Source organism: Cucurbita pepo, chromosome LG03 (genome assembly GCF_002806865.2).
Source record: "Cucurbita pepo subsp. pepo cultivar mu-cu-16 chromosome LG03, ASM280686v2, whole genome shotgun sequence".
NCBI classification, from domain to species: domain Eukaryota; kingdom Viridiplantae; phylum Streptophyta; class Magnoliopsida; order Cucurbitales; family Cucurbitaceae; genus Cucurbita; species Cucurbita pepo.
The window spans coordinates 1,322,980-1,348,049 of record NC_036640.1 but is presented as its reverse complement, the minus strand read 5'-3'; the positions used below and the strand labels follow the sequence as shown (position 1 = coordinate 1,348,049).

Below are 25,070 nucleotides of genomic sequence, written 5' to 3'. Positions count from 1 at the left end.
TTTTTTTTTTTTTTTTTTTTTTTTTTTTTTTTTTTTTTTTTTTTTTTTTTCTTTAACAAGATATAACTTTTCAATGTATACGATGAGAAGATACAAAATGCTCATATAGCATGGAGAACATCTATAGTATGTAAAAGAAATGAACCATATCCACTCACATAAGATTGCACTGATAGATCACAAGATGAGTGGTAAGTTGTAAACAGTAACAGATCTAGGAAAGAGAGGCTGGTGATGTTAAAGAAATTCATTAACACCTGATCAACCTAAACCAAAAAATTATGGACTTGAATGGGCAGTTTAGGGACAAACAACTTCAACTCGTAGGTTAGATTGGTTCCTGGTTGTCCTAATATTAACTTCAACTAAATAGAATCAACTTAAATTTGATGAAAAATCATGCCGGAGTGTTCTAAAGCTGAGGTCAGAAATTGAAAATAGCACCCTAAACTACAGCTTAGGTCGATTTTGGTCATCGCTACAGCTTACTCAAACGCATAAAAACCAGACGGAGAACTACGATTCTTCCTTACTTCCAACTTCGCAACGAAAAAGGAAACAATGTAGATGATTAACATGCGAATTTCAGCATATTCGAACACAATAAGCACCGATAAATTCACACGAGCAGTGGAGAAAATAGAAAAAGAAATGGAGATAGGCCACCTGAAGAAATCGGGGAAGAACTGCTCCGTTTAGTTTTCCTCGTATGAGCTCTGGCCGATGCTGCCGATATCTTCCGGTTCACGCCCCCCGCCATTACAGCCCTCGGCTACCCACAGATCAGACCTCGCCCTGAATTTCGCAGGGAACAAGGGAAGGAATAGATCTGAAAGTAAAGCGAGGGCGTGGGAAAAAACAGAGAAGCTCAAGAACAACTAAAGGCGGTTTTTGGGTTATTTGTCAAAAACAGAAAGGCTGTGTAATTGGTTAATTTCTATTTCTTACAGAATCTGATCTGGAAAATATTTAATTTAATTATTACTTCTTTTTGTAGTTCATAAAATATTTCTTTCAATGCGCTAATTGGTATTAGTCATATATTTTTAAAGATTCAACTTATTTAAAAATTAAATTATACGTCAAAATTTATAGATTAAATTCGAGATGTACACTGGTTGAGTTGAGTTGTAAAATTTTTTTGAACCAACCCCAACTTTTGAGTTGATTGAGTTGATGATCCAAGAAACCCGAACAGAGTTCACAACCTAACTCATTCCTACCTAAAACTTTGAGTTAATTGAGTTGGTGATCCAAGCAACCTGAACAAAGTTCACAACTCAATCCAACCATTTACATTCGGGTTTGGTTAGGTTAAGTTGCCGAGTTGTTCTTTTCTGTTTTTTAATTATGTAAAAAAAAAAAAAAAAAAAAAAAAAAAAAAAAAAAAAAAAAAAAAAAAAAAAAAGACACTTTTATTTTCTCGGATCGACGTGGAATCTTATAAAAAGCCTAAACAAGAGAGGTGAGAACATCTAAATAGCTTTCAACATGAATTAACCAAACATTTTCAATAGACTAGGCCTAACTTTTGACTTTGGGCCCAACTTTTGGGTTTGGGCTTTAACAAAATCTTTTTCAATAGACTTGGACTACTTAACTTTAACGAGCTCCAACTGAATTATTAACTTCAAGTTCAACATGTCACGCACGTTGTCAATAAACAAGTGGCACTATTTGATAATTTTTTTGATATTGAGATAATAGAAATTATTCGTTCGAAATTAAAATATGAATATCAATACAAAATTTTTAATTTTGTAAACATATTCATAAATATTTTTTAAATTATATTTTTTAGAAAAATTAAGTTATATCTTTATATTAATTTTCATATTCATATTATCCATATCCACCTATTTTAATCACGAAATTTAATATATATAAATTTTCAGAGTCAAAATGTAATTTTAACTGGCAAGTGGATGGTGCCAAAAAAAGTGGTTCAAACTCGTCAGACCATGTTAAACAAGTGTCGAGATATAATATTTTTCTAAAATATTTATGAACCGAGTTGAAAGGTGGAACAACCTTCCATATTTGTTCTCGAATGGTCGAGTCTTTTTTCACTTTATTGAACGAATAAATATATTAGAAGAATCAGCATAGTTTGCATTTATTTGGTCACGTGTCGTTCTTTATTTCCAGTCCTAATTTCTTTCCAAACATTTTAATTTTACCAAAATTTTAAAATTAACTTTTTCTTTTTTAATTTTATTAAACCATTCAAAATAGGTTATTACTTATTAGAAATTAAAAAATATATATATTAAGTATTATTATACTAACATTAAATATGAAGGGAATAGAATAATTTTCTTTAATTTTCAAATTTTATTGGTTGCTAATTTTAATGAAGTAATAAATAATAAATATTATTATGTGGGTCTCGTACTAAAAAAAGAAAATCATTCCCATTATTTTATATACTAAGCTTCCGAATGTCACTTTCATTCCTTCAATGGGTAGGGATACCCTAAACCACTTTAATACTTTATTTAATATAAATTAAAAAACCTTATTTTATGTTTTTTTTTTTATGCGAGCGGTTCTTAGCGCACTTACATAAAACAATAACTCATCTAAATTTATCAATCTGAGTATAACTCAACTAGTTAAGATCTACCACCGATTAAAATGTCAAAAGTTCAATATCAAGTACGTCAACTTGAATTTCTCTTACTTTTACGAGCTTAAAATGGCTTTCATCAACTTGACTAATCATAAAATCCCTTCCATTGGTTCACAGTCCCATTGGTTACATAATTTAAAGAAAAAACTCTAATACATCTCTTATTAAGTGTGAGACTCTACATCAGTTGAAGAAGGAAACAAAACATTATTTATAAGAGTGTGCAAACATCTTACTAACAAACACGTTTCAAAATCTTGATAGTAAGCCTAAAGATGAGAACAATATCTGGTAGATGTAGGCTTGGACTGTTACAAATGGTATCAGAGTCAGGCACCGAGTGATGTGCCATGAGAACGCTGACTCTCAAGGAAAGTGAATTGTGAGATTCATATTGGTTGGAGATGGGAACGAAACATTTTTTATAAGAATGTGATAAAGCTTTGAGGGAAAGTCCATATGCAGGCAAGTGACTGAGGTGAGGGTTGATTTGAACGTTAAAAAGGAAATGACGAAAAAGCCCATGGGAAAACATGGGTAATGTGGGGGGTATGTTTAGGAGGGGCACATGAGGTGAGGGGGCAAATGGGGAACAAAAAAATTAATTTTTATTTTTAAAAAAAGGTGGAATAGTTTCTAGTTAGGGAAAAGAAGGGAGGGTGATTGGAATTTGCCAAACTTGGAAAAATTTGAATCTCCTTTATGCAAAAATGAAGTGACCACTAAAAGCACTTAGGGTTTTGGTGGAGTTTCCTTTATGCTTTCAGCCCTCAAAGCATCTATTTATATGGCAAATTCCTTTCTGATTGTCTCATGAGAGTTATGATTTGGGAAGGTTCCCAAACAAATTCCCTTTCTCTTTCAACTATTTCCCCCATTTTGACCTTATTTGCAAAAGTTGCCCTTTTTTAAAAATAATTAGAATCCCCCCCACATAATTTAACTTCCCTCCTTCCCTCTCTCACATTTAGCTAATTTGGAAGGTAAACTCTCCAAATTGGAAGCTTTCTTTTGACTTTTGACTTTTTCTTTCGGCTTAGAATGTAGTGCTTCATTTTAAGATTATAAATTATTTTAATTCATTATATAATTTTTTTAAAATAACAAATCAAAGTATTATTAAAGTACATTTTAGCGTTAGGAATATCTCCGAGTTTAAATATTTTTAAAAATATATTTTATATACTTTAGTTTATTAATACAAAAAAAAATATATATATATTAAAAGTTTATCCATTTATTAAATACAAAATTAAAAATTAAAAAAAAAATGTTAAAACCAATCTGAAATAAAATAAATAGAAAGTAGGTTGATGTGACCAATGAAGGAGAGAGAAAAAAATTGTTCCTTAGCGTGGGCCATGTATGAACCTTTAATTCAGTGCCAACAGACACCAAGAAAGATCTGTAGCTATTAAATGAGCGTTTGAAGAACACTATAAATATGAGCACCAAATTTGAGCTTATAAAACATACCCACAGTGAAAGAAAGAGCCCTAATTAGCTTCCCTGTGTGTGTGCAATGGCAAGAAGTGTGTCTTCGGAGCCTCTTGTTGTTGGGAGAGTGATCGGAGATGTTCTTGATCCCTTCACCCAAAGCATGAAGATGACTGTTTCTTACAACAATAAGCAAGTCTTTAATGGCCATGAGTTCTTTCCTTCTGCTGTTGCTGCTAAACCTAAGGCTGAAATCCTTGGTGGTGACTTGAGATCTTTCTTCACTTTGGTGACATTTCTTCTCTCTCTATCGATTCTTTCATTTCTATATACGATTTACCCCGATGTTTCTCTTTCTGTGTCTACGATTGACCCGATTCTACCTTATCATATTCAAATTTTAAGTTGTTAACCTGAACGTAGCTCACTAGTTTAAGACATGTCTCGGTCAAAAGTGCGAATTCTTCCTTGTTGAACAAAAATTTTGAATTGGGTTATTGTCTGTTTTGACCCGTTACGTATCACTGTTAGCTTTGCGTTTTTAAAACGAGTTTGTTAGGAAGAGATTTTCACATTCTTATAAATAATGTTTCGTTCTTCTCTCCAATCGACGTGAGATCTCACAATCCACCTCTTTCGAGACCCAATATCCTCGTTGGCATACTACTCGGTGGCTAGCTCTAATACTATTTGTAAAAGTACAAACCCACTGCGATATTGTCTGTTTTGACTCGTTACGTATTGACGTTAGCCTCACTATTTTAAAACCCGTCGGTTAAGGAGAGGTTTTCACACCTTTATAAAGAATGTTTCGTTCCCCTCTGCAAATGGTGTGAGACCTTATGCTACTCATACCTCAATTAGTTAAGACAATATATCTTGAAGAAATGATTAAATTTATTATAATCTTTCATTCACCAATTTAAGTATAATTCTATTATTATGGTAACAGGTAAGTTTTGAGAAATTATTTAGATATGTTTTCTCTCCTCCCTCAATGATTTCATTTCATTTTTTCTTGTTTCAGGTTATGACAGACCCAGATGTTCCAGGACCGAGTGATCCTTATTTAAGAGAGCATTTACACTGGTAACTTTTTTTTTTTTTTTAACTAAAATTCACACTGGTAATTAAACATTTACAGTGTTACTGTCACAGTTACATTACAAATATTGCATGTTGCATGAAACCCACCAAATTTGACTTGACAAGAATTAATACTGAGAGAATCGTTGTCGTGTTTCATTGTCGTTGGAGGATGAAATTCTCTTGGATTTTAGCCAATTTTGCTTATTTATTTTTCTTTCATTTTCATGTAAACTAAATCAAATAACTTTTAATATAACCTATGGTTTGTCTTTTACATTTATTATAAGATATTTAAAAAAAAAATACCACTATTATATAGTTGGAACTTGGAAGATCAGCATACTTAGTGGACTGGATTCATTTGGTGTCTTAATTTAGACCAAATTTGTCAACTTTAAGCTTCATTTCAATTTTAGAAAAATTTAATACATGTCTTATTCAATATATATCGAGATGTCTCCAAGCCCTTCGATCCACGAGCAACATCATAACTATATTATTAGAGAAATCTCTATTAATAAACTGATGTTTTGATTTTGAAACTATACCGAATGCAGTGCAATAAGGAACCACGTAGTTGTTGATGAAATTTTTATTTATTTGAATAATTATCGATTGATTTGTGTTTGTTCGTAAACTTTTTAATATAATTTATCTAATATTGTATTAAATAATTATGAACGATAGATAAATAAACAAAAAATAATAATTTTTTTAACAACCCAACCAAAATAAAGGGGTGGGTTGAGTTAGGTGGTGAAAAATTTGGAGTTTGGTTGGGTTACCAATCCAACCAACCTCAACTTTTGAGTTGATCCAAAAAAAACTCTCTCGACCTAACTCAATCCGACCCATTACACCCCTAATATTACTTATATATATGTTAGTGCTTACCGTGCTTTGTGATAAGGAACTACCTAGGCCAGCAGCTAACTCCGATATGTAAATTTAGATATCCTCGTTGAACCAGTTATTTAATGTCTAGCTTCTCGAGTGGGTGGGGGACTGTTGTGAAGAAGGGTTATTGGTTTTTACAATGGTAACTAACGGTTTTTACTGAACAATCTCTATTGCAGGATCGTGACAGACATCCCTGGGACTACGGACGCCACATTCGGTAACTTTTTTAGAGAACGTGGTAAAATGTTTTTAACTCAAAACAGGTAAATTTTGTTAATGGGGTTTGAATGAAACACAGGAAGGGAGGTAATAAGCTACGAGACTCCAAGGCCAAACATAGGAATCCACAGGTTCGTTTTTGTTCTGTTCAAACAGAAGCGAAGACAAACGGTAAGCGCACCCTCTTCAAGGGACCATTTCAGCACACGAGTCTTCGCTGCCGAAAACGACCTCGGCGACCCCGTTGCTGCCGTCTACTTCAATGCTCAGAGAGAAACTGCCGCCAGACGACGCTAAACCCCGCCGCGGACGGCGGCCCCAGCTGGTTATACAAGACAAAAAGAACAGAAAAAAAAATATATATATATAATGATGGGTCTTCCATTTCCCTAAAGAATAATAATAATAATAATAATAATCACTAAAGGGAGGGAGTTTCAGATTTGTATATTATAAAAAATATATATATGTACGGATCAGGGTAAATAATTTGGACACGAAGAAAGGTAGAAAACGGCGTCGTTTTCGTCTCCTTTCTCGTGTGTCTAGTTGTGCATGTATTTCGCTGGCTCGGTTTAGTAACATTTCTATTTCTTGTTTCTTTTTCCTTTTTTTTTTTCGGAAAATAATTAATTAAAAAAATTAAAAAAATGTTGCAAGAAAATATTTACTCTCAGAGAATCAAATTAAAAAAGAATAAAAAATAAAAACTATTCTAATTAGAACAAGTTGTCCAATAAAACTCTAATATTTGGTTCCAATTGATAACAAATATTTAGATAATAAATTAATTAAGTGTTAAGTGCAAGCTTACATTTCACTACTAATAATGCGTTATTATAAAATAAAAGATGTGATTTCTATTAAATAAATAAATATAAATAAAAATATACACATTAATGAAAATGCCTTTACCTAAAATTCCAATATTCTTTTCAACAAATATTTATAATGAATAAATAAATTATAGATAAATTTTCAATATTTAAAATTCAAAAATTGAACTGTCCGAAGAATCCTACGTCAGCTGAATTAGGGTTTAGTTTTCTCATTGACTTTTTAAAAGGTGTTTGAAATCACAAATTCAAATGAGGATTGATGCTTTGTTTCTAAATTATTGTTTGTTAAAATATTATTTTAGTTTTTATAGTTTAAATTTTGCATAATCTTTTAATTTAAGATAGGATATAAATATATTTTCAAAATTAATTAAAAGAATGTAACTTATTTAATATTATAATTAATTAATTAATTAATTGAATTTATCTAAAGTGATTGTGCTTTTTTTATTTGTATTAATTCAAACCAACAAAGAGTCTTCATTGAAGAGTATTTCTTTTAAAAGGGGAATGAAAGTTGATATGACAATTAATATTATAAAAATTTGAAAAATACACGTGACATTGTTTATTTAGAGAAATTTAAATTCGTGGAAATAAACTTTATTTTACTAATATTTATATGTGTAGTGTCTCAAATTTATAATCCTCTTATACTTTATCTTGAAGGTAGACTTTGATGGAGGATTTCTAAATCTTCAAATTGTTATTATTTCTGTATTAAATTAATAAAAATATTCCTTCATTTTATATTTTGTTTCAAAAATATTACTAAATTTTTAAAAGTTTTAATAATTTTAAAATATTCTTACGGTAATTTTGGATGAAGAAACTTTGCTTTAAAAAGTTTAATTAATACTCTTCAAATTTTTAAAAAGTTCAAGAATACCGTTAAGTTAGTATTATGTTTAAAAAACATCTATAAAATTTTAAAATTAACATTAATAATCTTAACCTTTATAAAAAAAAATTCACAATATGCACCTCATCGTTTCTACGCTTTAAAAAATATATCTAAAGCTTTAAGAATATTTTATTTTTTAAAGTTTTTTATCCAAGGTATTTTTGAAGTTTTTAAAAATGTTTAAAGGTATTATTTTTTAAATTTTTTTAAAATGTTTGAAAGTGTTTTCCAAGTTAAAAAAGTTTAAGAGTATGAATAAAATTTTTGAAAGTTCGAGAATATATCTCGAAAGTTTAATCATATTTTTTTATATAAAATATAAAATTTAAGAATATTTTTATTAATGGTTTGGATGATTTTGTATAGAGTTGGGTTGTATTCAAATTGGGCCCAATTTTTTATTTTTTATTTTTTATGAATTTGGGCTTATTTGAGCTTAACACAAACCCTTTTGAATAGGCTTAAAATAGCCATAATAAACTGAAAAAACATTCGAGTGAAACATTATTTATAAGAATATAAAAATGTGTTAGGCTCCATAACACAGGTATTTTAAAATGAACAAATTTAATGAGTCAGAGCAGACAATATCTACTAGGGGTGAATTTGAGCTATTACAATACATTTATATAAATAATAGTGAAATCGGTAGAGTTTATTATGATACATATCCTTATAATTAACCGACTTAATTTCTCATGAATTCGACCTAAATTATTATCTGTCAGTCATGAAACATAGTTATTTGATATATGAATGATAAACAAGTGACAACATTTAATTGATCTATTTTTAGTTTAAATTTGAAAAAATGTGTAAGTTTATAATTGGTCTCAAATGTGTAAGTTAACAAGTTAAATCTAATAAAAATTATAAGATAATTATATAGTAATAATGGAAGTATAATTCAATTATAATTTTCGCGGGAAAATTCCCAAACCACAAAATCAGAAAACCTAACAGATCAATCATCCACTGCTTAACTTCATCTCCGATCGATTAATCAAAGCCTGACGAAGGCCAAAACCCAGCGGCAACTGAAAAGCCTTCTCCAGACGCGTCGGCTCCGGTGGCGTTGCAAATGGAAACATCTCAAAATCGGCGGAATCGGCCATCGGAACGGCATTGGACAAATCGGAGATCGGAAGCAGACAGTTGGCGAGAAGCGCGGCACCGCCGGTGGCCGTGAAGAAACCGTAAGTATCCTCGCAGAAATGCCGCGGAGAAATAATGCTGTTAACGGCCTCGAGATCGATCTCGAAGAGTTCGTCGTCTTCTTCGATTTCCACCGGAACTCCGCTGGAGGCCATGGATGCCGATGGTCGGTGGTAAATACGGCGGAGCTTCAACCTCATTATATAGGGAATGGAGGAAGGAGTGAGGAGAAATCAGGTAAGTGGAACGGTCCTCAACAAATCCGCAACCACCAAGTTCAGGTGCGAAGTTGCTCCCCTAATCCCAATCTGACATTAATCGCTCTTTTTCTTTATATTTTATTCAAGAAAAAATTGTTTTAATCGTTATATCAAAACCATATAACCTAAATTAGAAGGCCCTAAACTTTTATGTTTATATTTTAATAGCTTATCTAATTTTTAATTAGTAAATTAGCACTAAATTGCTGTGATTAAACAATCACTTCAATTATTTAAATATTAAACTTTAATATCTAAAATTAATTTAGATGATTATTTATTTATTTAAATTGCATAGTCTAAATTATTTGACAAAATATTAGAAGAAATAATTGTTGTAAAAAATTAAATCAAATATAAGTAAACGCAAGTAAAAAATGTGTGTAATATATATCCAAACGCCCTTAGTTTCAAACTACATGGAAGAATTGTTAGTGGTTTGATTTTGAGTCTTTGAGTGGGGGTTGGTGGTCGAATTTTGTCAAAGGGTAACATTTATTAAAAAATCGCTTATTCATATATTTATTTTTTTAAAAATGTTTGGAAATAGTTTCCAAACAACCTTTTGGATTAAAAAGTGAATCATCAACCGCCCTAAAATTATTATAACAATTAGATTGTGAAATCCTATCTTTATTGGATAAGAAAACGAAACATTCCTTACAAGAGTGAAGGTAGAAACCTCATTCAAGAAGAATATACCTTGAGTGAAAACCTAAAAAATATAGTATTTGTTAGTGATGAACTTGATGTTGTTACATAATATCTATTAATGGTGGGCAGCTAGACTCAGCGATGTGCCAACGCGAGAACACTAAACCCTCAGGGACTAAGTCCTTAGGGGTAACGGTAGATTGTGAGATACCACACAAAACATTCCTTATAAGGGTTCAAAATCTCTCCTTTCCAGGAGAAAGAAAGAGAACAATATTACTAGTGATACACTGACAAAAAATATTATCCTTAAAACTCTGAGAGGATTTTTCAATACTAATAAATCTGTAAATATGAGGAGAAATATAGATGATAAAAATAATAATAATGTACAAATCTGAGAGGATTTCTTCAATACTAATAAAGGCATCTTCCACAAACTAAAAATAGATTAGGGTTTAGGGTAATAGTGAACATTTAAGAACACGCCAAGTAATGCCTGGAAAGAAACACTATAGAAAATACTTCTAATTGCTGTTTATCGTTTTTCTGCGACCAAGGCTAAAAAAGATCAACACAAAATGCCTTCCCCTCCATCTCTCATCAAATGATAATACCACAGAAATGCATTAAGACTTATAATGCATGAAAATCTTGAGTAGAATGATTACCCTTATCCTACCTTAATAATCTGCATTTTTAAGATTAATGTCCAAATAGATGATGAATTCACCTATCGAAACAAGTTTGCATCGCAGAAACACAGCAAGCAACAGCCTGAAGAATTATAAGTTTCTGGCAACAATTGTTATGGCCTCGGGCCGGTAACAAGTTGAGGTGCTCACTAAGAGCTGAAATGTGGAACCCAAGCCCATGTGGGAAAACAATGAGGCTAAAGTTGAATGTTTCCAAGTTAAACGAATATGGGGATTACAAAGCAACAACAAAAAAAGAAAGATAATCTAAATGATAAGACCAGCATGGCACAGAGCAACAATCAAAATGATTTCTTTATGAACTCGGAACAAGAAATCATTCTCATCCAAAACAACCTTCCACCTCTGGACATAAGCAACTTGGTATTGGTAATGGGTAACTGTAACAGCTCAAGCCCACCACTAGCAAATATTGTTCTCTTTGCGCTTCCTCTTTTGGAGTTCCCCTCAAGGTTTTAAAACACGTCCACTAGGGAGAGGCTTCCACATTTTATAAGGAATGCTTAGTTCCCCTCTCTAATCAATGTGGGATCTCATAATCTACCCCCCTTGGGGGCCCAACATCTTCGCTAGCACACTGCCCGGTGTCTGGCTCTTATACCATTTGTAACAACTCAAGCTCACCACTAGCAAATATTATCCTCTTTGAGCTTTTCCTTCCGGAGTTCTCCTCAAAGTTTTAAAACATGTCCACTAGGGAGAGGTTTCCACCCCCTTATAAGAAATGCTTAGTTCTCCTTCCCAACTGATGTGGGATCTCACAGTAACCTAATCTATTTCTTCAATATGGATGCACAAGACAGCCATAAACAACAGATTATGTCAATAAAAGAGCCTACTACATCTGCTAGTTAACGGCAAGGGAATATTACACTCCGAGATCGGAGGTGTCATAATAGAGTTATACAAGGACATTGTAGACACAACCCCTCAAAGAAAATACCATCAGAGAGGCCCTAGCCAAAGCATAGTTCAGTAGAGAAAGCCAAAAGGCCAATGGAACATGCTACAATTTTGCCACATTGCCATCACTAAAACATTGAACATGATCCCGCTTATATACAAGGCAGACGACAATTTACAGAATTTCGAGGTTTATGCCATGAGACTCGATTCTTCCACAGAAAAACAAGCCAAGAGATGAACTTCAAGTCTTCTAAAACAATGCATGAGGATGCTGTCTTACCAAGGCAAAATATGGTGCAAACAATGATCCAAAAGAAACAAGGGAAAGGGGAATTAAGGAGATGATAGAAACATCAAGATCAAATGCAAATGCAACTAAACTTGTGTCCAAGACGATTGCTCATAAGGGCATTGCTATTTATTGAACCTTCAGCCAGAGGGAATCATTAACCAAACACATCATATGCACACTATACGCTTAAAATGTAGAAGTAGAACAATACGGCAGCTCAAAATAAACACAAAACTAGCTTATCTCTTACAAGATTAAGTGGAGAAAAACTGAACATTCAGAAGCACAAATAAGAAATTAAAAGAAATGGACTTCCCATTACTGCATCAAGTTTCCCTTCCCACCATCAATCATCAGACTTCACCTACTTTCACGTAATCAACATAGTAACAAAAAAAATCAGTACTGAATGTTTTCTTCTTCTTTTTCAGTAAGAAGCAAAGAATGTCAACGCTAATCACAAAGCTGAAGTTGCAGTATTAGAACTAAAATATAACTAACAACGAAAAGAGAGTGAAAATCAAAAAACAAGCATATGCTATCAACCCACGGTGCTCATCCCCACCATCGGCAAGAGAAACCATGAGACTCGTACAGATCCTAGTTGCCCACAACACAAAAACTCCGGCGACTCCGGATCTCAATATACCGGCTTGCGGCAGGAACAAAGACACGGCCGAAAAAACCACAACAGGAAACATACAGTACCCAACTACGCTAGTACATGTGTGAAGGTTCAAATTACCATTTCGTCCAGCCAACATATTGAACACGACATACAGGAAGATGGAAGAAACCACGATCCATCCCAGTATCACGCCAAATTGGATCTTGCCGGCGAGCAACTGGAAGAGGCCGAAGAACATGTATAGGAGAATCGGTCCGGACAAATCCGAGTCCTTGTGCACATCGGGTTTGACCCGGAACGGATTCAAGATCGACTTGGTTTTCTTCCAGATTTGATCCGGGTGGATCCCGAGTTCATCGAGGAGGGGTTCTTCGTCTTCGAAATTAGCACCACCCGGGACAGACCCGCCACCGATAGGACCTCCATAGATACCGCCAGAGGACGTGGAAGCAGCGGCGGCGGATCCGATGTCGAAGGACATAAACGGAATGCTGGAGCCGGTCGACCGAGGAGGCTGAAATGGCGCCGTCGCCACACCCCGTTGGTGAAGATTGGGGTTGCCGCCAGAGGGGAAAACCACCGGTGGTACAGCGAACTCCTTCTTCACCGTCCCCATGGATTACAGAAGAACAAAACCCTGAAATATGAAATCTCAAATCGATTACGAGGAGAAGCAACTCAAAACCGAAGAACGAAGATTTAGGGATTCAACTCGAGATCGAATGCCCTACAAAGGTAAAGGAAATGGGGAAAGATTAGCAAGAATTCGAAACACAAGAAAATTAAAAGAAAAACATATTAAAGAATAAAAAAGTTTATATAGTACAAAACAAGGAAGGGCATATCTGACTTTTCGTATTCCGTTTCGACTAGTTGATGTGAAATTGGGGACGAGTGCAAGGCCAAACAGTTTTCGAAGTGTCTGAATGTGTATGTGAAACTACATTTTTCTCCCCATCCTTCTAGAAAATACGAATTCTTATTTCTTGCTCCAAAAGGTTTGTTCGTATGGCGGTAATTATTTTATTTTTTTACTAAATTAATATAAATATTTCTAACTTTTATATTTTTATCTAAAAATATACTCTTAAACGTGTTGCAAAATCCTTGGTTGTGCATATTGTCAGTCATGTTTGTCTAAAGCGTGTTATTTATGACCATATGTCGAATGTGTCAGTCATGCTTATCTAAGACGTGTTGTCTATGATCGCATTCCTATTCCAAACCACTTTTACATGCTCTTGTCTTACATATGTCTTTACTATTTAATGTTGTGTCAATACAGGGGTATATGATCATTCACCAAAATCATGTCCACACCTATCATGTCTAAAATGTCTTAAAATGTTCGAAAATATGACTAGTTGTCACTTTTTTCTACTCGGATTATATGCTATCAATGTTGTCGTTGTTGTCTAATTACTTCAAGCTTATAACATTTATTTCTTAAAAAAAAAAAACGCTCACGTGTTCTAAACACATCTCTCATATTCGTGACTCAAGGCTCGAGCATATGTTGACATTGTCTACAAAATTCAAATTTCTTCCGGTTGCACAATCGCTGTCCTGCTGCCCCCCTAGAAGGGAAAAAGGTGGTTTGACTGATTATGTTCCCATATTGGGGTTAATTGAATAAATTGAAAGACAATGAGAAGGGGACTCTCCGACTCGGAAACAATCCCGATTCAACTAGGCTTGCACGAGGTGGCGGGAGATCGGACGCAAGGTGAATTCGAACTAAGAGTTCAACGGAAAGCGGTTGAGATTCCTCTTCAGATCCAGTTGCGAAGAACAAATTTATCTAATGCTGCGCTTTAGGTTTGCTTGATGAATCGAACCATGGAGTAGGAAGGTTGTTCGGTCTCCAAAGAAGTGGAAGTGGCAGTCTGCATGGCCATGGCTCTGTTCTACGTCGCCGTTGTCCATGCTCCTGCTTTGATACTTCCGTCTATCACCTCCTCCTTCTCTTCAAGTTTACACGATTCGACGGTGTCTGTTCGCCATCATTTTCAGGGCCGTCTCAGTCGTCGTCTGCGCTCTAATCCATCCTGTAAGCCTCATTTACTTTTTTCCGGTCATTAATTTCTGAAAGGATGACTAGATTGTTTGTATTTGTAATGCGTCTGCTCAGGAATCATCTCAACGTGGAATCACTTCTCCTTCTTCGAGTTTAACTGTTATTATTCGTTTATTTCTATCCGGAACAATCTCAAGAGAGAATAAACTATAAGGCTGTTTCGTTGTCAGGAAACGTGCGAGTATGGTTCACCTAAGATCGAATGGTCAATCAATATCCTCGATAGACTGTTTAAGAATTATTTTATCATGTGAACTACAAGTAAACTAATCGGCATTTGTTAACATTATTATTTATGGTTTTAATTTGAAAAACGAAGTAGCTATTGATTTAGAAAACGACTTTTTCATCTATAACATGTAGTCAGGGGCTGTCAAGGTTGACTGATTAACGATCTGTTGGATCCATTGTATCTAATAGACCTGGGAACAAGAACTCCACATATACACACACATAATAACCTTTCTCAGTATTTAAGTGAACCAATTACTATAGAACATAAGATTAATCAATCAATCTATTTGGCAAATTAGAGATTTGAAATTGTAACTTTCTAATTACCATGCAAAGGAAGATATTATATAGACGCAACTTCTTGTTTGTAGTTCTATGAGTTTCAATTGTTCACAGGAATTTGTCACTCAGTGAAGCTTTATTAGTCTGATTATAAGTGCTTAGTCCGTAATTTACTTATTTGGTTGTGCTAGGTCTCCATCACAATGCTGACTTTCCCCATCTCATTTTGTTTCATGCTAGATAAGGAAAATGGAGTTTTCACTGTTATTAGCAGCTTGCGGTATCCGAGCAGATCATATTGTAAGTTCCAATATTTTCTCCTCCATTAAATTATACGCAATGGCATTAGCTAAGGTTTTCTTTGACATCTTATTCAATTTTATAATCTTGTAGTCTGCATATTGGAAAGGTGAAATGAATCCTAAACCTGCATCCTGAATTGCAATTTTATCTATGGAGCAGTGGCAAGCCGTGTTCTTTCCTCTTTCATTGACTTCTTTAATGTAGGTTGGATCAATTGTTTTAAAGTCTTTGTTATTGGTGGATTCATGGAGAGAGCATATGAATCACAGAGAAGGCACCCTTTCGGACTGTGCTGAATTTTTTTGGACAAGAGTTCTTGATCGGGGACTATTAACAGTCTCAAATCTTTTAGCTTGGAGAAATTGTGTTGTGGTGAGTACTCCTACAGTTTTTTCCATGCCATTTGGGTACTCGTTGTTTCCTGTCTATTTAAGAGCAAAGAGATCACTTATAGTTAGCTTTATTGTAGGCTTCTTGTGATAACTAACAGCATGGTAGTATATATTCTCGAAATATTTCTCAGCTGCCTTCCTTTCATATCCTGATTAATGCCCTAGGCTTTACTAATTTGACAATTTTCTATGAGTAAGCTCCATGAGTTGGGTGGGAAAGAAAAATGTACGGCTTGGCTTTGCTCTAAATCTCACTTGCATACTTATTATATTCGAACTAGATAAGTAATGATAGTAACTTGATTTATGTGGTTAACTGAATCCTTGTACTCAATCACTGAAGATTCACAATTCGGTTGGGAAGGCTTTCACTGACGTCCAATGTTCTGGATTCCACTCGGGAGTAAAAGATGCTGTTATTTTGAGTTTTTGAGTTGACCTATCTATAAAATTCAAATAGATGTCTTGTTTTCCTTGACACTAAGTAGCAAAGGTCAATAGATGTTAATAAATAATACTTTAAGCTGTGTCTAAGGAACCTTTTTTACTTGGATTTCTTGGTTGACATTTGCATCACACATTCTTGGACAGGCTCCACTAACTGCGGAGTTGGTGTTTTGAGCATTCACGATACCAGTTCTTCTATCTGGGGGGATTTAAGCCAACTACTGTGATATTTCTCTGCTCCATTCTTTTCAGTCTGGGTAAGTTTGACGCTTCATTGTTTTGGCAGATGAAACTGCTACATGTATGAGTTTGTGCATGTAGCCTCATTTATTCATTTTGGGGCATGACTTTATGCTTCCCTGTACTATTTATTGTTTATCTGGAATTCTTCATGTTTTCCCCTATTTATATGAAATGGGGAAAACATTGCAAGGGTTTAAGCTTAAGTTTTTCCCTTATTAAATGACCACTAGACTTGTATGTTATAAGCGAATTGATTTTAGCTGATGTTCTCACCAAATCTATTTATAGATGCTAATGGGAAGGGTGATGTTTAACTGACTCCTAATGTAAGCAATTATTTGTATTAATGTTAAGAGTACTGGGTAGGACAATATCTTTTGGTGCTTTCCTTTAGAACTTTCGTTCCAAGAGTTCTGTAATGTATATCCTTCTTTGAGCATTTCCAATTGGAATGTTTTCTTGCGGTTAAATGGAAGTAGCTTCTGTCTAGTCCATAACCTTCAATGATATGTGTGTATGTGTGTATATTCCCCTTCCCGGGAAGGAAAAAATGACATCTAAGATAGTTTTTTGGACTTGGTTCACAAAGCTAGGCACTAATGTTTATGCATTTATAACCATTGCAACTGAGGGTGGATTTGTTGGAAATTGGATGTGTTTAGTATACCTTCTAGTTTAAGCATTTAAAAAAAAAATATATTTTCAACAGAAATGTTTTATGCCTTACATTTTTTTAAATGGCTTAAAAGTGATTACATTGACAATTAATATGTTTTGTTTTCATGCTACATATTTTGAAGATTTTTAGTTGATGATTGTAAAATCATTTATGGATAATCCATCTCTCTGTTTCTTTGAAAAGAGTTTTTAAAATTAATCCAACTTTCTGAAGTGTTTTTGTTTATTTATTAAGATAAGATTTAAAAAACGAACATTTTGGGTCATGGAAAGGCAAACTAGACACTTCAATTATTAATTTTTTTCAAAGTTGTTTATAGAAAATTTTGATTATACTATACCAAACACACTAGAAGTCTGTTATAAAGAAATGTCACTAATGCCGGGATATTCCTTGCAGGCAATCTTCTTGCCCCGTTAGTTGCTCATGTTTTTTGCAACCTTATGGGATTACCTGCTTTTTTTTCTCAAAGAAGAGGTACGTTTTATATTTTTGTGATCTGAGTTCATCAATAACCCATGAATCATGATAATAAAAGAATCAAACTTATTCCTCTTCGTCTCTTCGTACAGGAGAAATATGTTCCAAATTTCTCATACTTATTACAATTCCATATGGCTACACTAATCTGTTCGCGACCTTGCTTTCTAAGAAGGTTCTCTCTGTGTTCATTGTCTAAATGCAAATAAGTGGTTGATATGGCGGTTAATGTCCGCCAAAAAGAATGTTGAAAGTTAAAACAATGATAGATCACTCTGTCTAGTACACAGGTCATTCTCATTTAGGATTGGATTTGAGTCCATAGAGGAAGTTGAATTGTTATAGGTTCATTAATAAGAATTCTTAAAATTTTCTCCAAATTAAATTCCACATGCAGCAATGCACCTTGTGGAATCTAATAAGCTGAACTTAACCCTTTGGGCTAAATTTCTGTTTATGAATTTAACTTCGAGTTGAAGATCTCTTTATCTAAACATCCAGAGGTGGTGAGCCTGGCATTTCTAGTTGGAAGGGGGGGGGGGGGGTTCCNCTGTTTTTCCCATGACAAGTCCACATTTGTTTAATGAGAGAACAAACAGTAGGTGTTGGCATGGATATTGCTCTTGGAACTAGACTGAAATCTTCCGAGAAAATAATCTCACTGTAGATTAGACAGAGAGTTGGGACGAAGAGAGAAAGAGAGAGAAAGAGAAAGAAGTAGAAGAAGATGTGTTACTGTATCTACATTCTGCTGTATTGACCAGTGTGCCAAGGCTGTTTATTGGGTATAAAACCTAAGAATATATCTTCTCTTGCTTGTGAGTTGTAATGGAACAAGAATTAGAAAATACAAGGAATTCAATGATTAAAAGACATTATTGATTGTTGTTTGAATGAAGGTGTTAGGCATCGAAGGATGTTGTTTTGGACCAAAGCAAGAAAAAAGGTTTGCGTACTGAACCAGTTTCCATTCAGCTTCTGAAACCCTTCCACTCTTGTAGATATTGTAATGATGGCCCCAAATCCGTAGGGTACCCTGCAAATTGAGGATCTACCCCCATTAAGTTATCTACATCTTATTTAAGTCGAACATCCTCCTTAAAGTTGCAAGAATTTCCATTGAAATTTCATGGAAATAGTGAAGGAGAAAGCAAATAAATGTCATACCGTATTATGATCTCATATCATGTTAGTAGTGGGAATATGTTCGGAGTATAAGATTTTCAAGTTCTTTCTCATAGTTTATTTCTTCAAATGATCTTCTAGAACTACCTAAGTGGTTTTTTTCATTTTCAAAATCGTTGGACTATAAATAGTGGTCGGATAAACTCGATCTTATGAAACTTGTACATACAGGTCTTTACAAGTTAGACTTTACTAGATTCTTACAGCATGTTCTTTTATTCAATCCAAACATTATTAGATAAAGTTAGACATTTTAGTATTGAACTTATTGAAATGAAATGGTGAGTCAAATACTGAATGGGGTTAAGTTAGAAATCTTGAGCATGGTCAGAAAATCAAAGAAACAAGCCAAGAGAAGAAGGAAAATCTGAGGAAAATGATGACTATCTATGATGGTTTAAATGGACCAATTTGCTTGTTTTCCATGAAGAAGGAAGAGAAATTCAAATGGGTCATCATTTCTTTGCCTTTCTTCTCAAATTTGATCTCAATGAGTTCTTGAAGCCTCAGAGGCAGGGCCTAGAACAAACAGCCTCAAGCTAGGCCTGTAATGGAGTTTTGGATTGGACATTGTTCTTTATGATATCTTTATCTATTATATATTTCTTCTTTTTCTTCATTTTTTAAAAAAACTAATAATAATGGTCAACCTGGCAACACAGAGCTACGTCATGTCCATGGGTTTCATATTTTATTGCCTTTTTTTATAGATTTTTTTCCAAAATTTAATGAACTCTTTCATTGACTTTTTCATTTGATTTTTTTACTCTCTTTTTTGTGTGTGTCTGTGATGACGTTTACCTACTGATTAGATCCTCCCATCACTTTCTTCTCAGATGGAATCCGAATGAAAAGCCCCCTTTCTTTTCTTTCATTTATTTTGCATTCTTTTAAAATTTATTGGGGGAAGTCATTAAATTGTGTACTAATTTTCAATCTTCATTTTATAACTTTTGGTTTAATGTTAATGCAAAATGAAATATGAAAAAACAATATATTTTTAGTTCTTGAAATCTTTCTTTGTGTCAAGTTTTACTTTTACAAACGTATTAAAACTATTTCTCGAAGTAAAAGTGCTGCGTTTGAAAATTTCAGGAGCACGAGGATGAAGCTTTAATGAGGATGGAGCTTTAATGAGGATGAAGCTTTAACCGATCTCAAGAAACTCGATCAGAGGTAATTGGTTGAGATTTATCAATAAAGTGAAATTATATCAATATAATTGAGTTAGGTAAATAATTGAAGCTATTTTTTCTACCTCAAATAAGAATAAAGAAATATAAATCTTAATTTCAAACAAGTCTCTCTCTTTACCCAGCTCAACCCCTTCCATGCAAGATAACCACATGTCTCAAACCAATAAAAAGAAGAAAAAGAAAAAACCATGACAATGTAACGTAAAATCAGAACTTAGGAAGGAAGATATGAACATGCATATAATTAATAGGCTTTTAAAAACATTCCCACATGGTTGTCTTCACTAGACAATTCATTATTCTTTCAAATCTTCTAAATGATCTCCTACCCTTTATTACCCAATTAAATAAAATTTTAAAAACAAAACAAAAGATAGAGAAATACCTGCCCTGTTCATCTTTTTGGGAATCTTGGCTTTGAAACTTACCAAAAACTACAAACAAAAATGATAATGAAGCCACTTGAAATTGGGTGCCTTACTGATTTTCTTTATTGCAAAGACATGATTTTTAATACTTGTCTCAAGTGTTAAAATTAAATGGATATGAACAAACCCATTTAAGATTGTTTAATTCAATCAAAATTAGATATGAGAGAGAGAAAGAAAGAGCTTATAGTCTGAAAATGGTTTTCCATTAGATAGCCTGATACATCATTTTGAAGTACAGAAAATCCATATCCTAACCCCCAAAAAAGAAGATATGAAAAAAGAAATTAAAAAAAAAAAAAAACTGATAGAGAGAGAAAGAAGATGCTAAAGCTACAGACTGTCCTACATAACTGAAAACCCAAACTACATGCTACTGTTGGCTATGGCAATTCACAAAAAATGAAACCATTAAAAAAAAAAGAAAAAAAAAAAAGAGTAACTTTAGTGCGGTCATGATATCATCATCATCTTCTTCATCTTCTTCCATTGATATGATCAGTTGGAAGAATTTGAAGGATTTGCAGAGGAGAGATTAAGATCAGGGATTGATTTAGAGGAATTGGCCTTTGAACTTCCTTTAGATAATTTCTGCTTCAGTTCCGAAAGCAGTGCTTGATTTTCTTGGTTCAAAAGTTGAGCTTTCTTCCTCAGTCTCTCATTTTCCTTCATTATGTAACAGTTCTGCAAGTACAGCTCTGAGTTTAGCCTCTCCATATCCTCAGATAATTTCACGACTCGATCAATTTGATTGATTATAGATATAATATATCTATATATCAATCAATTCTTCTTCCAAATTCCAAAAAACACTTCCCTTCCTGAACAAAAAACAAGAGAACCCAATCAGAAAAAAATTCCAAAACCAAAAAGAAAAACAGAGAAGATTAGGAATTAGAAGCAAACAAGTTGGATACGAGTTGAAGGCTGAGATGGGTTTTGAATTTGATATTCAAAAAAGGATGAGTTTGATTTATAGAGACTGATAAATCCAGCAGTGATTGAGAAGAAGAAGCTCTGGCCTTAGCCATATGTAATAATGAGAGTTGGAAGAGAAAGAGACAGAGAGCAGCAAAACCACACTCATTGTGAGAGAAAGAGACAGAAATGGGTTGTTCTTTGGGTTGCCCAAATATGAAAGAAAAGGATAATTAAAGTAAGATTAAGCCACTTATAAGCAGCTAAACTAAAACACCATAAAAGGCTTCAAATTTTAAAAGCTTTTCAACCATCCCCTGAACTGCAAGGAACAACACAGAAACAGAGGAAATCGGGACATTAATGCCTTCAAAACACAAGAGAAGAAGAAGAAGAAATTAGAATTAAGAAGAACAAGAACAAAAAGAAGAAGAAAACAAAGGAAGTACCCCACAGCACAAGGGTATGTCGACCTTTCTTGGTGAAAGGGGAAGCAAGAAGAGAAGCAGAAGAAGAAACCAAACATTAATATAAAAAAAAGAAAATGTATGTAGAGAGAGAAGAGAGAGAAAGTGGGTCTGCTGTGTTTTTTCTTTATCTTTTCAAAAAAGATCACCTTTTGAAGTTGGGCAGAGAGAAGTAAACAAAAACAATCTGGATTTCGTAACAGAAGCAGAGGCAGAAGACGAAGGAGAAGAAGAAAGAAAGGCACAAAGGGAACAAGTGAGGGACAAATGAAACAAAGAGGCCGTTAATTTATAGAGTCATAGCTCAAGAGAGAGAGAAAAACCCAAAACAAAAAAATAAAAAATAAAAATAAATAAAAGACATTGAGACATTAGACATGAGACATGCCCCTCCTCTTTCTGACACAACAATCATGCAAGTGTAAGCATGGAAGGCGGCCGGTTATAGCAAGAACCTCAAAATATATCATTTCTTTTTATTTTTTATTTTTTCATAAATAAATATTTTAAAAATAAAAAGAAAATATATTTAGGTTTGGTTTGTATAAGAACGATGAAGATGATTGGGAAATGGCATGATGGGTGGAGAGGGGTAAATAGGGGAATTAAAGAAGGGTATTTCGGTCATAAAATCCAACATTTATGGGGTTAAGAGAGGGACAATTATGGGACTTATGGCTAGGGCTTGTAAAATGATGGTGGGCTAAGGCCGTCCCAAGATTCGCAATGATGGGTTGGATTGGCTTCTAAACCATCATCACACCCCAACTATCTCAAAAACCCTTTTTTTTCTTTCTCTTTTTGCCCCTCTTTTATAATCAATTATATATAATAATTAAATTAAAAGAAAAAAACTAAATTTTGTAGTTCCATTTCTAGCCCTCCTTTCATTTCCCTTTCACATTTCTAATCTCTTTGTGTTGGTTACTATTGGTAATAATCATTCTTTCTTTCTCTTTTTTACCCTTTTTTTATTACCACTTCCTTTTCCACATACAACTTTTCTTTACCTCAATAATGTGAAGATAATAACTAAGTGGGGCTTCCAAAGGTCAACCTATGTATAGAGATNTCTTTGAGCTCAACCACCAAAAATTTATACGATTTAGGGTTTGGATCCCAATTCGTGTTAGAAATTGGACCCTTTTGTTACCCAATCTCAAATAGAAAAAAAGATTGTTTTTTTTTAGCCTTTTTACTTGGTGGGTGTTAGTAAAATTTAATGGAGTTTTCAAGAATAGTAAAAAAAATATATGATTTTTAACTTTAGTTGGGTAATTGAAAGAGACTAGAATCTATAAAGTTGAGTTAAACACGTGATCTTTATTTTTCAGATGGGTGGAAAAATTGTCATTTTTTCTCTTGTAAGTATGGTTGTTCAAGGTAGTTCACCGGATATCGACTAATTAATTTCTTGAGAGGATTATCTTATTGTTTACGTACATATAACTATGTGGCTCTATAATACTCTTGAGGGACCATTTTTTAACTCCTAGAATTTGAACCCATTGATGATGGTATTTTGTTTTACATTATTATAAACCATTATTACAAGGAAAGCAAGGATAATGAATGAAAGCAATGGACAAAAAAATGAAGGAAGAAGAAGAAGAAGAAAAAATTGGTTTGAAATACAATTGGAAGAAGGAAAGAGAAGGGTAGGGGCCAGCCAGCCTCAAGCCCTCTCATGGGTTATGAGTAGCTTAGTGTGAAACATCATGGGGTTTCACAGATGCTCTTTTGGAATGGCTCCATATGATTCAAGGGCATTTTCGTCTTTTCTTCCCCCTCGTGGAGCTCGTTCTTCCCTCTATGTGTTGGCATCAACGCAATCATGGAGCTCAAAACAATTGGGTTAGTGTTGCTCAAATTACCTTATTGCCCCTTTAAAGCTTTTCCTCTTTCAAATTTTACCCTATTTGGCTTTTGAAGACTTCAATTTTATCCTCTTTAACTCATTTTAATGATGGATGGTTATTGAGTGGTATGGTGGAAAGTACCCTTTTTTTCTTTTATTCAACTAAAGGATAGTTTGCATGGTTCGGTGATCAATCTAGTTTCGTTGGATATTCTTTTCTACAGCTTTTGAAATTGGTCCGACTATTCACTCATTTTTTCTACGAAAAATCACTTTTTAGAGATAAAATATCGATACTTCATAAGAATCTGGATGAGTCAAGATAAGTGAAGTTTTACCATTTTAGGAATTAATTGTTGCTATCGAGTTTTAAGTAGGCGACTATTACAGTTTCTTTATTTATTCAATTGTCAACGACACATGCTAATCCATGATATTTGTTACCTCGAAGTCTTATTTTATCCGACAAGGAAAGGTCACACAAGATTTTTTTTTTTTTTTTGGGTGACACAAAAAGAGTTTCTTACTGATTGATGTGGGTAATATAAGTCAAAAGTGATACTCTTTTAGTCAAATATTTGTTCACCATTTTAATTGAAAAAAGAAAAAATGAAGATCTCTATAATAATTAATTTAAATTTCAGAAACATAAATAGAGAAAATGGCAAAATCAGAAATTAGTGGGGAAAACGTGGCCTATGTTTCTTAATAAACTCAAAAAAGAAATTTGCATTTATTTAAAGACTTGGCTTAGAAGATGACAAGTTTGAAATCATAATCCTATATTTTGTCAGTTATTTTTATATTTTATAATCATTGGATTTTCTGTTTAGAGAGAGAGAACCACACACACATGCATTAAATATTAATATAATAATTTATATATATATTTGTAATTGCACTTTTTCTAACGTTTTTTAAATTTAGTTCTTTACTTTATGAAATTACTAAATAAATGATTTTCTTTGAAATAAAACACACATTAGCCACATGCTTATTTTCTTCCGAGGATGTTTTTGAGATTTCCCCTTATTTTTTTAATTAAAAAATTAAATGGCAATATGTAATTTTCAATTGAAATATATAATATTTAGTCAATATTTTAGTTTGAAAAAATCAATTAAGCCTTTCATATCAATGGTGAAGACTTCCCATTTATAGATAAATGACAAGATGGGGGAAGTAAAACAGTAATTTTTCCCCTTGGAAATTGGTAAAAAAAAAAAAAAAAAAAAAAAAAAAAAAAAAAA

At 33.4% G+C, this 25,070-nt stretch overlaps 5 protein-coding genes and 1 long non-coding RNA gene across 11 annotated transcripts in view; 2 read left to right on the top strand and 4 right to left on the bottom strand.

Annotated features, from left to right (window-relative positions):
• Positions 1–902, bottom strand: part of LOC111791094 — a 3,643-nt gene extending 2,741 nt beyond the window's left edge. The window contains exon 1 of the mRNA XM_023672296.1: positions 667–902. Within this exon, the coding sequence (XP_023528064.1) occupies positions 667–760 (94 nt within the window). The 5' untranslated portion in view covers positions 761–902. The remainder of the gene's footprint in view (positions 1–666) is intronic.
• A 3,202-nt stretch (positions 903–4,104) lies between these two features.
• LOC111791293 (protein SELF-PRUNING-like) lies at positions 4,105–6,837 on the top strand. Its single transcript, XM_023672578.1, has 4 exons — positions 4,105–4,358; positions 5,097–5,158; positions 6,235–6,275; positions 6,357–6,837. The coding sequence occupies exons 1-4, from the start codon at positions 4,155–4,157 to the stop codon at positions 6,572–6,574; spliced, it is 525 nt and encodes a 174-aa protein (XP_023528346.1). The 5' UTR covers positions 4,105–4,154; the 3' UTR covers positions 6,575–6,837.
• Positions 6,838–8,901: 2,064 nt separating this feature from the next.
• On the bottom strand, positions 8,902–9,341 carry LOC111791865. Its single transcript, XM_023673364.1, has one exon. The coding sequence runs from the start codon at positions 9,328–9,330 to the stop codon at positions 8,989–8,991; it is 342 nt and encodes a 113-aa protein (XP_023529132.1). The 5' UTR covers positions 9,331–9,341; the 3' UTR covers positions 8,902–8,988.
• Positions 9,342–12,107: 2,766 nt separating this feature from the next.
• Positions 12,108–13,420, bottom strand: LOC111789792 (protein YIPF5 homolog). 2 transcript variants are annotated; one of them, XM_023670484.1, is made up of 2 exons: positions 12,749–13,420; positions 12,108–12,367 (listed from the first exon to the last, which is right to left on the bottom strand). In XM_023670484.1, the coding sequence occupies exons 1-2, from the start codon at positions 13,245–13,247 to the stop codon at positions 12,357–12,359; spliced, it is 510 nt and encodes a 169-aa protein (XP_023526252.1). In that variant the 5' UTR covers positions 13,248–13,420; the 3' UTR covers positions 12,108–12,356. The 2 variants fall into 2 exon arrangements, with proteins under 2 accessions (XP_023526252.1, XP_023526251.1); XM_023670483.1 differs by having other exon boundaries at positions 12,258–13,417.
• A 796-nt stretch (positions 13,421–14,216) lies between these two features.
• Positions 14,217–23,949, top strand: LOC111789692. Of its 4 annotated transcripts, none has more exons than XR_002814374.1 (7): positions 14,218–14,681; positions 15,465–15,524; positions 15,618–15,899; positions 16,511–16,623; positions 17,688–17,765; positions 20,049–20,129; positions 23,518–23,949. It is a non-coding gene; the product is annotated as an uncharacterized LOC111789692 (long non-coding RNA). The 4 variants fall into 4 exon arrangements; XR_002814376.1 differs by lacking the exon at positions 23,518–23,949 and having other exon boundaries at positions 15,618–15,633; positions 15,732–15,899; positions 20,049–20,999; XR_002814375.1 differs by lacking the exon at positions 23,518–23,949 and having other exon boundaries at positions 14,217–14,681; positions 15,416–15,524; positions 20,049–20,999.
• On the bottom strand, positions 20,767–22,961 carry LOC111789691 (protein LITTLE ZIPPER 4). Of its 2 annotated transcripts, none has more exons than XM_023670348.1 (2): positions 22,112–22,213; positions 20,767–21,398 (listed from the first exon to the last, which is right to left on the bottom strand). In XM_023670348.1, exon 2 carries the CDS (start codon positions 21,292–21,294, stop codon positions 21,076–21,078), a length of 219 nt encoding a protein of 72 aa, XP_023526116.1. In that variant the 5' UTR covers positions 21,295–21,398; positions 22,112–22,213; the 3' UTR covers positions 20,767–21,075. The 2 variants fall into 2 exon arrangements, 1 of the variants encoding a protein (XP_023526116.1); XR_002814372.1 differs by having other exon boundaries at positions 21,306–21,398; positions 21,484–22,961.
• Positions 23,950–25,070: the final 1,121 nt, after the last annotated feature.

What these genes read in the sequence shown, in the direction of transcription:
- LOC111789792 (XM_023670483.1), bottom strand. Translation starts at nt 13,247, where the DNA reads ATGGGGACGGTGAAGAAGGAGTTCGCTGTACCACCGGTGGTTTTCCCC.
- LOC111789691 (XM_023670348.1), bottom strand. Translation starts at nt 21,294, where the DNA reads ATGGAGAGGCTAAACTCAGAGCTGTACTTGCAGAACTGTTACATAATG.
- LOC111791865 (XM_023673364.1), bottom strand. Translation starts at nt 9,330, where the DNA reads ATGGCCTCCAGCGGAGTTCCGGTGGAAATCGAAGAAGACGACGAACTC.
- LOC111791293 (XM_023672578.1), top strand. Translation starts at nt 4,155, where the DNA reads ATGGCAAGAAGTGTGTCTTCGGAGCCTCTTGTTGTTGGGAGAGTGATC. An exon ending in TGAGATCTTTCTTCACTTTG is followed by an intron (nt 4,359 to 5,096) that starts GTGACATTTCTT and finishes TTCTTGTTTCAG; the next exon opens with GTTATGACAGACCCAGATGT. An exon ending in GACTACGGACGCCACATTCG is followed by an intron (nt 6,276 to 6,356) that starts GTAACTTTTTTA and finishes AATGAAACACAG; the next exon opens with GAAGGGAGGTAATAAGCTAC.